Source organism: Tinamus guttatus, unplaced genomic scaffold (genome assembly GCF_059628265.1).
Source record: "Tinamus guttatus ecotype Peru unplaced genomic scaffold, ASM5962826v1 Tinamus_guttatus_pri_ptg000246l, whole genome shotgun sequence".
Taxonomy (NCBI): domain Eukaryota; kingdom Metazoa; phylum Chordata; class Aves; order Tinamiformes; family Tinamidae; genus Tinamus; species Tinamus guttatus.
In genome coordinates this window covers 5,391,551-5,402,465 of record NW_028288780.1, presented here as the reverse complement: position 1 = coordinate 5,402,465, position 10,915 = coordinate 5,391,551, and the positions used below count along the sequence as shown (strand labels likewise).

Here is a 10,915-nt window from a genome sequence, read left to right as displayed (position 1 = left end):
CTAAGTCAAGGATTAAGACCTTCATTCAGAAAAAAAGATGGTCATGCTGCATAAAGCTTAAGGCACATGTATAAACCAAGCTGAAGTGCTTTATGTATCTTGACTCACCCCTGCACCTCAACCTGAGGTGAGACTTGGTCATTTTTAATGTGCCTGCAGCAGTAAAGTAGTCTGACCTCGGGGGGGGGGGGGGGGGGGGGACAAAAACAGGTTAACAAAGATAAAGCTCTAAGCACAAAAGCATGTGATGTTATTAAAAGTTCCTGTAAAGAAAATGTAGGAAAAGGAAATTCTACCACAAAAATAGCCTTGTGGCTGTAAATAACTTCTGCTGTTATGAAAGAAAATTCTTCCACGCTAAAAAAAGGCAACTTAGCAACCACTACTACCATGTGTTGGGGATTCTCCTCTTCAGTCAGTACCTGAGGAGGTAAGCTAGTTCGAATACGGCAAATGAACGACTTTGGGGTGCTTGCATAATAAACTGCTTTGAAATCTGGCAGCCCCAGACTGAAGGGCTAAACTTCTACTGAACTATCTACAGGGCCCAGTGAAAAACAGCTGTAAGTGCCTCATCTAGCAAGAAGAGAGTTGCTTTGAGGACATTGCATCACATAGCAGGAATGTAATTTAGTTAATTACAGCACCTAGACATGTAAGTGAGGTTATTTTCTAACAAAAAGGTATGTGAAGAATGTAAGAGACTTCTCCGGTTCTTCTAGTAGTACTTCTTGAGTGGAGGCTTGTAAGACACCAGGAGACCAAAGGAAGCATACCCAAATAAAAGTGTCTGAATGAACCACTGGAACTGAACTGCTGGGTCAGTGATGCCTTTAGTCCTGTAAGGAAAAAAAAAATGACATGTTTTAAAGTCTAGTTTTGTAGACTACACTTGAAAGTAAGGTTAAAAATCTTTACCCATCTTTAGCTTTGCCCTAACTCACTAATTTATAAGGGAGCTCCCTCTACTGACCTCTGCTGCAACAGTTCAGCTGTTCATTGTTTGGCATCATCTACACCTAGAAAATGTTCATGTAGCCCATGCTGATTAACACAGGCTCTTACATTTCATTTTTTAACAGCTGTGAAAGGATTTTTTTATAAGCACAACTGCAGTGTTTTCAACTGAGTGCAGAAAACCTGAAAACTAGGATTTAAGATTTTAACCTGCTTGCATAAAATAAGCATGCTTGAAGAGAACATATATACAGGTAGACAACCATCCAAAAGTAATGCTGTTTTTAACAAATCTGTAATCCAAATGAATAGAAGAATTACATGTTAGGACAGCATATATTTTTGAATAATCTGTTGTCCTGACACAAGATTTGTTGACCTTGCAGTCCAATTCATGGTCCAATTAGTCTTAGTGTTTTATCCTACAAACCCCCAGAGGTACAACAAGATCTTAAGTACCCTTGAACAGAAGTATCCTGTACTTTCATAATAATGGATACGACCTATTTAAGAGGGTAACTAGCAGTCTCAAAAATCAGCTGTTTTTCATTGGATTTTCTCATCAAGCATTAAGTGATTATTTCTACACTACCAATTGTCTCTTCCTCAAGTACTATGAACACAGTATCTGAGCTAATGATCAAGAATAAATCATTCTGTCCTGTTCTAAATAGTTTGGAAGAACTATTCTCAAAAGCAGTTAGCTAAAGAACAGTGGGCCGAAATGCAGGGACACCTTCTGGCAGACTTTCCTGCTGCAAGTTCCCCAAGTTACCACCTCCCACCTTCGACACCTTGCACAATAGCACAGCACAGAGCCTGTATCTGTAGCCAGATGACAAATCTGTTGGCAGTGAGGATGGACTTAAGCTGCAATGGTGGATCTAGGGCTGCTGGGCACAGGCGCTCCGTGCAATTGTACAGACAGTAACCTTTTGCTAGCAAATTATCAGTGCGGCCACAATTTAATAATTTTATCAAGGTCTTTAGAACTTGTGCCACAACTGACAGTTGCCAAAATCAGTTTGTAATTTGGGTCACTTGCATGTGAAGTCTTCTCCAGAGAACTTAAGGGGGGTCAAGGGAGTGCAACAACTTACTGGCATAGTTTAACACCGTAGAAGGCTTCTACTATATGAATCAACCAGGATACCCAGAACCTAATAAAAAGAAAGCATGTTTTGTTGAAAATAACAGAGAGCATTGTATCCAAAGTCTATTTTGCAGAGAATGTAAAACTAGAAGCACGGAAGTATTGCTAAGCTTTAAGCTAGAAAGAGAGGTGTATTATCTTAGAAGCATGTTAGGGGAGGAAAAAACGTATAGTCTTAGAAGAAACTAAAGTCCCTAGAGAAAGTTACAGAGCTACTGAAACTCATGCAATACACCTAGATCTGCCACTTCACCGATTCACTGCCTATTTTTAAAAATTTCAACACTTGAACTAAGCCAAATGTTTAGTGCACACAGGTTGATCCAGTTAAGTATGCACAGCCTAACTTTCTACCCACAGATGAGTTTAGTAGTCCTAGAGTCCTACACATTGAGCTGCAACTCTCTTCTCCACAGCGCATGATAAGGAACAAGTTAAACCAGTCTGGGATCCCATTTACAGTCAGTGAGTCAGAGACCTAGACACAGGAAAGTGTTCTTCTGCTCTTAGTTGTGAGCGGAAATAACAGAAAAATTGTTTTGTACCTCAAAGAGAAGGAAAAACAAACAAACAAACAAAAAACCTCAGCTTGTGGTCAGGATCAGTTATTAGTATTATATGAAGTGCTCTTTAGTTGAAGCTGGGAAAAGTGGAGCATTAGGAGACTCCTAAGCAAAAAAACAAGACTACCAGAGTAACAGATTGACCAAAGGCAGGATATAACAGAAGAAAGCTTAAATATGTACTGGTAACTGTCTCCAGAAGTAGTATCTTCTTTTTTTCTTTTTCCTTTCTTACTGTAATGAGACAGATAACAAATCCATGGTTGAGTTTTGAGCTTTCAGGCTAGCCTTGGCCCATCTGTTCTTCAACCTATTTTTTTCCCTCACTCCCCTAGTCATACAGGGCTTGAAATAAGAGCTCTTTAAATGTAATTAACAACTGGGTTACAAGAAAGCTTGTTAACACAGACTTAGCAGAGGGAGAGACGGAGACAGGCAGCAAGAGAGATTGCAAAGAAATTAAATAGCCAAATTACTTACCCATAGCATACCCATTTGTGGTGGTTCTCCACTAAATAATTAAGAAAGCTACCAAATACTCCCAAATAACTGTAAGGTATAGTTGAAGGTGAAAGTGTCACCCACTAAAAACAAGAACAACAGAAAGCAAGGTTAAAGTTAGCTTACTTCAGTGTAGAATTATTAACGATTTAATTTTCAGCTTCCTCATTGTTCTCCCCGTCTGTTTAATATGGGTTGGAGTTTGCTTAATTTATAGTATTGCAACTTGGTCATCTCTTTAACCTCGTCCAAGACCCACATTCTTTCTTAACACCAAGATGACTAGCCTTTTAAAGCACACTTGCCTAAGAGGATTCAAACCTATGACATTCTTTTGCTGACGAGTTGCTATCTGTGTACCAAGCGTGCGTCTGCACATTAAAGGACACTTAATTTGTAAGCCCGTTACCCATTACAAATGATAGCAGACAAAAAATTTGGTCCTGAAGAGTTCAAACAATACCTAGACTGCAAATGAGAAACACTTTAAAAAGGAATACTTAAAACCACAGGATCAGTTGTAGTTTCTTCTTTCCCTCAAAGAGAAGTTCACAGTTAGGTGTATTTTAAAGAACAAGGCACAGAGGGTTATCCAGCATGAAACTCAAGGCCAGAGATGCAATGCAGTGTTTAGGCATCTTCCTCCAGAGAGCTGTCTCTGCAGCACTGACATTCACAGTGGTTACCACTTTCTATTCTTAATTTAATAGACTAGGAAGGCATAGCTGGCAAGTTGGGCATTTTAAAGTCCACTGGAAATGTAAAGTACACACTAAGCTGGGCCAAAGTTGACTTTTCTTCTCTCTTGGTACCAATGCTGCAGTTCCTAACTATCCCATAATTTAACTTGGGTTATTTAGCGCCAGGATGATGCATCTAACCACAGAATTTGCTTGAAGCTCATTCTATTTCTTGAAGCAATTCAAAAGTTGTCCTGTGGGCTGCTGGCTATCCTTGATAGCCATTTTTTTCAAGGGTGGCTCTTGTACGTCGAGGTCCACAAAAAACAGAGCAAGAAAAACACAATAAGAGAGTTGCATAAACCCTCGTTAGACATATAAAAACTGACATTAATCCGCACCCTACAGTAATCTGACCTGCCTAAGTTAGTTAGCTGAAATCTGTTTTCAGGATTGAAGACACCAAGCCCGCGCAGACTGAACTAGTCTGCTGTCTTCCAACAACTGCTGTAAAGTCCATAAACTAAGGCTGTCGCTTGTTTCTGTGCCTCATTAGTGCAAGCGGCAGCGCTCCCAGGGGAGTTTCACTAACAAGATGTTGTTTCAGGGTTACCCGTTTAAGGAGCTACCCCAAGCTCATGGGGTCAGGGTGCTGTCACGGTTCTCCCTGCGCGCCGGGGCGCTGCAGGCTCCAGGGCTGTGGCCCCGGTTTCTCCGGAAGCCGGGGGAGCCTCTCCGTGACCTCTCTTGGCAGATCTGGTGGTAGATCTCGGCAACAGGCCAGGCATGAGCACTGTTTTGGCTTCGAATGCATTTTACCGCCTGCCTCCTCCGTGCACACGGAGACCCCTACGCAAACCCACCAAGTCCCCGGCGCCCCGGCCACCGGCGCTCTGCGCCGAGGGGCATCGCGACGGCGCAGCCGGTGGCTGGGGAGCTGCGGCCAGGTCCCCACAGCAGCGCCGGGGCCAGGCCGGGAGGGCACCGGGCCCCGCGGCGGGAGGGGGAGGGAAGGGTCCCGGCGCCGCGGCTCCTTACGCCGAGCAGGATCATGCCGAGGGTGATGCCGATCATCCAGAGCAGCTTGGAGCGCTGGAAGTGGCAGCTGCCATCGCGGGCCCGCTCCGCCGCCATCGTCGCCGTCATCAGTCGCCGCTGTGTGCGCAGCGCCGCTGTCGCCGCAGCTAAGGTGGCTGCGCGGGGCGGGGCGGCCGTTGGGGCGGGGCGGCCGTTGGGGCGGGGCCCGGGGCGGGGCGCGGCCGTTGGGGCGGGGCGCGGGCTGCGGGCGGGAACGCCTGAGGCGGCAGCGGAGCTCTCTCTTCCCGAGCTGCGTGTCGGCTCTTATTTTTTTTTTATTTTTCTCTTGAACTGACCTTCTGCAGTTGATATCGCTAGAAGTGAGCTACCAGTGCGGCCAGTGGCCTCCATGCCGTGCTGCATGACCGCACATAGCTCGTGGGGACTGCTGACCATGGCAAGCCGTGGGTGCCTGGCAGAGCAGCAGGGCCCACCACAGATCAGGTGGCAGTCACGGGGGTGCCCCGTGGCTCTGAGGCACCCCAGCCTCGTGCTGTGATGGAAGGATGACACAGGTGACTGCTGCTGAGAACCGGTGGAGCAGGGCTGAGTCACTTCCTCCCTGGCCTCCTCTCCGCACAACACAGGATATGTGTATCCTGTGGCTGTTGGAAGCTACTGTTGTGCCAGTCTTACGGTCATGACACTGAGGCACTTGGCTGCCCTCGCAAGAGCAGACTAAACCGGAATAACCGCTATGAAACGTTATTGGGGCGGACACACGTAGCCATAGGGTCAGTGTTGGTGCCCGTCTGTAGGCATGGAACCTGACAGGCATTGACAGCTTGGTATCGAGAGCTCCTAGTGTCAATATATTGATGTCTCCCTGCCTCTCAATCCCAGCAACGCTAAGTGTTGATGGGCTTCAGAATGTAGGAGGGCAGCATGGCTCCAAGAGGGCAAGCTGTCGATGCCAGTCGAGAGCAAGAATTAAGGCTGGCTCTTGGTGGGGACCCTTGTTGACAGTTATCCATGCTACCTCTTGACACGGCTCCCTGTCGGTGGGTTGTGCTGGCAGCCTGTTGAGGTCAAGAGGAACAGGTGCCTGTTGAAAGGCCTTGCTGCCTGTAGACGGTATTCCTTGGTCTTAGAGGTGGATATCAGTACTCTCGGAGTATTGATACTCAATACCAAGAATATCTAAACATGGCGTTCTTTCAGCTCACCCACACCAGTCTGTTTTAGGGTTAGAGAAAATGTGAAGATTAGCAGGAATCCAGTCTGAAGCACCCTGTGCCCTCTAGCCCTCCCGGGTTGTGGGGACTCCTCTTTGCCCGTACACCCTAGTTACATGCACCAGATTTAGGCCACTGGTAGCCGCAGGCGTTGGCCTCACCTCTGAGGTGATACCTGGTCGCGTAGTTAAACAACGAGTGCTCTCTTGTGGCAGAAGTGGCAAAGTGACGGATGAGGGAAGGTGGCGAGGCTGAAGGGCAGCCCAAGAGGAACGCAGTGCCCGGTGGCCAGAGCATGGAGGGGTGCCTCTGGCACCAGGGTGTGGGGGGGCGCTTGCACAGCCACCTTGCCTGCGCTCAAAGAAACGGCTTCTGGAGGACTTCAGGCAGTACATTGAGAGGGGAAGGGAGGTGGAGGGCATAGGAAGGGGCTGCATCAACTTGTCCCCTTCCTCCGCAGTAGATTTTGGAGGGGGAAAAAAAAAAAAAGGAAACCCTATGCTATGATATCAGGTGGAAACCTGTATTGTGCTGTAGTGTAGGAATTGAAATGGGGAGCAAAGCAGACGAGGTCCCTGCAGCTGCGGCCATAGGGCAGACAGCTTGGCCTCCCAGTGCAGCATATGCAGGTTTGGCATAGGAGCTCTTGGCACAGGGCCCCAGAAGATGCTTGGGAGTGAAACATGAAAGGGAGGACTGTCTTAAATGTTTTCAGTGAGGTGCAGCTATATAAACCAGTTCGGTATAAGAAACAATGTCCTTTAAAAAAAAAAAAAAAGTGTACAAAAAGAAGTGAAATCAGTGGCTTACAGCAGTAAACTTACCCCACTAAATATGTGTGTGAACTAAATACATGGATAAGCTATAAAGATTAGATACAGTTCTTGTTACCGGGGTAAAATAAACAGTGACGATAGTTCTATCTAAATCAATTTGTAGTGTGTATGAGATTGAACTGGCTATAGGGCATGCTGAGATCTAGCTTCACACTAAGTAAATTATTTGCACAACTCACGATTTAGGGAAAAGAAAAGGAAAAAGATACACTTGTGTAACCATGCTCCTATTTCTGTTATTTAGAATTCTGCACAAGCCTTCATTTCTATACTTTTCTATATGAAAACTGCCAATGTGAAGCGTGCTTTAAATGCTGCACTTCCCAGGCTTTGTCCTGCAGCAGCTTTGGACTCAGGGATGACATTGCCCAAATAATCTGTAGGCTCCCAGAAAAGTTGCCCACGGACAGAAATCAGAAATGTTTGTGGGTGTCTTATGCTTTTCTTTGCACTCCGCTCCTTCTTTGACGGCGACTTTGACAGGGAAATAGCTGTTCCTACAAGATAAATAGAGTGAGAAATGTTGACTCTGTTTTTCTGTGTGACTCCTGAAAATGGAGTGAGTGCAGCTGCTCTTGTAATTACGTGTTAATGATGTGTCTGCAAAGCTGTCTTCTGCAACAGCCAGTTCAACAAGTCTAAAATACTGCCAGCATGAGCAGTGTGCTGCACGAAGGGAGGAGGAAATTTTCTGTGTGTTTGTGTATATTACCCTTTTGTTGTAGTTCTGAGACTGTTCTTTCGCCTGGTCTCTGTATTTCACTCCCAGCTATTTCTGCCCAAAGCACTAGGCCTTCCACTGCCATGTCCCATGGAGACTACATGTAAATCCTACAGAAGTAAAATTGTTGTCAAGAGAAAGTGTATCTCAAGCCATCTATTAAAAAAAAATCACTACAGGGAATATGATCTGCATGATACAGCTGCTTCAGCTGATTTGCTAATGCAGGGAAAATATTATTCAGAAGACTTTATATTTGATTTTTAGGCTCTGGTCCCTCTATGTTTTGTTTCGTGCCTTGCTGAAGATAATACAGATATTTCTGCGACACCACTTGGCTCAAAACTGTGAACACTTGATGGCTGCTCACACCTGAATATAAGTTAACCACTGGTACTGAACAGCAGGATCACGGGGGTGGCAGCTCTTCAATGCAACCCAAAGAAAGGTCATTAAGTTCTTCCTTTTTCTTGTTATGTTCTGAAAGAGGAGAACTTGCCCGAGTTTCAGACATGGCATACTCTGATTGACATATCTTTCTGTGTGGTTGCATCCTGCAGCCTTGCCCAGGTCCCTGTGGGTTCTTGGAGGTCCATCTGGCTGCCCTTGTGACTACTGGAGACTGTGCTCGGTTAGACCACAAGCTGCCCGTGCAGTCATCCTCCTCGTGTTGCACTGCTACCCCTGGGCAAAGCTCGGCTGGTGGCTGCCAGGCGCACCACGTTTCCATAAGCTGCGTCACAGCTTGCTCTCCTCCGGGCTCTTTTGAGTTTTGTGACTGCCCACAGCAGGACTCCATGGCGGGCAGTGTTCCTCAAGATCTCTTGGCACTGCTATGCACCAAGCGGCGACGGAGGGCAGCAAGACGCCGAGCTGGGCACGTGTGGCCAGCGCTGAGGCCAGGGGCCTCATGGCCTTGCACGCAGCGTGCACGAGGAGGTGGCGATGGCATCGTCCCTGCCGGGCACCGCCGAGATGGTGCTGTGGCACGGGGCGAGGAGAGGCGGCCACCGTGGCACTTCACTCTTTCACACACCTCTCCAATTGGCCTTTTAGGACCTCCCTGGCCTCAGCAGACAGTCCCCTGCCTTCGGGATGAGCTCGGTGCTCACTCTTGCCCTTTTCTAGGTGGTGCTGGACAGTCTGTCTGGGGGAGTCAATTCCCAGGGCCTGTCTGGAAAGCTTTTTCCCACCATATTTAGCAAAATAGTTGAATTTATACCTTCGCATCTTGGATCAGTGGAAGTGCTTCTGTGGCATCAGCACTAGACTTCTTCTTTTTTGGGGGAGGGGGGATTTTTTTTTTTCTGTGAATTGCATTTCTTGGCAAGTATAATCTGAATTAGAAATTCCAATACCCCAGGGTGGCTTTATGTAGAGTTCTGAAAAATACAGAACCAGTTTGCTTCACCAGGTTTACAGGAAATACGCACGGAGAAACGGGAGTGTGAGGAAAGACTGAGCGAGCTGGGCCTGTTTAGCTTACAGAAGAGAAAACTGAGAGGAGATCTGATCAATATGTACAAGAGGGGAAAATGTAGGGAGGATGGGGCCAAACTCTTCTCGGTGGTGGCCAGACAGGACAAGGGGTAATGGGTACAATTTGAAACACGGGAAGTTCCACCCCCATATGAGGAAGAACTTCATCACTGTGAGGGTGACAGAGCCCTGGAACAGGCTGCGCAGAGAGGCTGTGGAGTCTCCTTCTCTGGAGACCTTCCAAACCCGCCTGGATGCCACCCTGTGCCACGTGCTCTAGGTGACCCTGCTGGAGCAGGAGGGTTGGACTAGATGATCTCTAGAGGTCCCTTTCAACCTCAACCAGTCTGTGATTCTGTAAGAAGCTATTTCTACCTGTCTTGTTTCACCAATCTTAACTATGGAGTTTTCTGCATTTCCCTTCCCTGTTCTCTTAATCAGTCACAGAGTGACAGAATTAAGATCTGACGTGGTGTTACGACGTGGCAGCTCTCAATAGCGGGCCATGTACCAAAATATCACCAGGGTTTAGTGCAAACATATGGCCAAGTCAGTTCTGCCCATGCTAGCTACAAGCCAAATTTTGATTTATAGATGGGAACATGTGTCTTTTTGATTAAAACAACTTTGTGTTCTTCCTAAGGCCTCTCCTATGCTCGAGTACGCGTGGATATTGGCAGCTGTCAAGTGGCATAGCTGCTGTGAGGCTGATAGAGCTGTGTACGCATTGCTGGAGATGAGCTAATCTAGATTTACCTCTGCTTCAGGCTACACTGATTGCTGAGTCTATTCTTACAGGAATAAAGGCTATAGGAAATTGAGGGAAAGCATTTAAAAAAAAAAAAAGTGTGCTCCCTCGCATACAAAGATTTGTCTTTCACTTGCACCGTTTGGTTTAGATTTCAATTTCACATTGGTAATTAAAGCCATGAGTATTCTTTAAGGATCTAAGTCTGAAGTGGGTGTTATAAAAAGATCAACAGGTGAATTTAGCACTAATCATACAGCAACATGAAAACAGGGTTGCACGGTCTCCTTCAAGCTTTCAAAGACAATTACCCCAGTTCAGTTGAGGAAATCCCTGTGGCTGTATCACTGGGACCCTGAGGTTTCCCTGGTGTGTAGGTACGTTAAGCTGATCCGGGTCAGCTCTGCTGAAAACCCTAACCTGGGCCTGTGCCTTCTTTCTGCCTAAACCCTGAGACACATGACACACTTCTGAAAGCGATGTCTGAAATGGGCCGTTTTTTTTAGTTTTTCAAATACTCAAGTTGTCCGTTGCAGTTCCTGGCACAGCAAACCCATTCCCCCTCCAGTTTAGAAATGGTTGCTATCTCTAACTTAGAGATATTGATTATCTCACTTTCATCTGGAAGTACAAAGGGTATTTGCCAGGTAGTCAGCCTCTTTGTTTTGTGTTCTTGGTAGATGCCGAAGACTAGATAGAGACATGTTAGCTCCTCTGTGTCTTTCAAAATTCTCTCTTTTTTTTTTTTTTTTTTTCCCCTTAGAGAGCGGTGGGGGGGGAAGGTGATTTAGTCTAATCCAGACCAAACCTTCACTGCATGAGTCATCTTAGTGGAGTCAGTGATGTGACTTGTGTAAACACCAACTTTCTGTATAAAGAAGGATTAAGGGATTGGGCTCCGTCTAGGAAATTACTTGTAAATGAACTGCAGTCAACCTTAAACTGGATTTGAAGCTGGTATGAAAAAGATGAGTTGTCCTCAGTGAAAGTTACCTAGGGAGATGGAATTATCAATAAAAGATTTT

General features: G+C 46.2%; 1 protein-coding gene across 1 annotated transcript; it reads right to left on the bottom strand.

Annotated features, from left to right (window-relative positions):
• Positions 1 to 380: 380 nt before the first annotated feature.
• On the bottom strand, positions 381 to 5,062 carry TMEM254 (transmembrane protein 254). The gene is made up of 4 exons (XM_088526388.1): positions 4,893 to 5,062; positions 3,154 to 3,257; positions 2,058 to 2,117; positions 381 to 839 (listed from the first exon to the last, which is right to left on the bottom strand). The coding sequence occupies exons 1-4, from the start codon at positions 4,998 to 5,000 to the stop codon at positions 719 to 721; spliced, it is 393 nt and encodes a 130-aa protein (XP_088382514.1). The 5' UTR covers positions 5,001 to 5,062; the 3' UTR covers positions 381 to 718.
• Between the last annotated feature and the right edge of the window lie 5,853 nt (positions 5,063 to 10,915).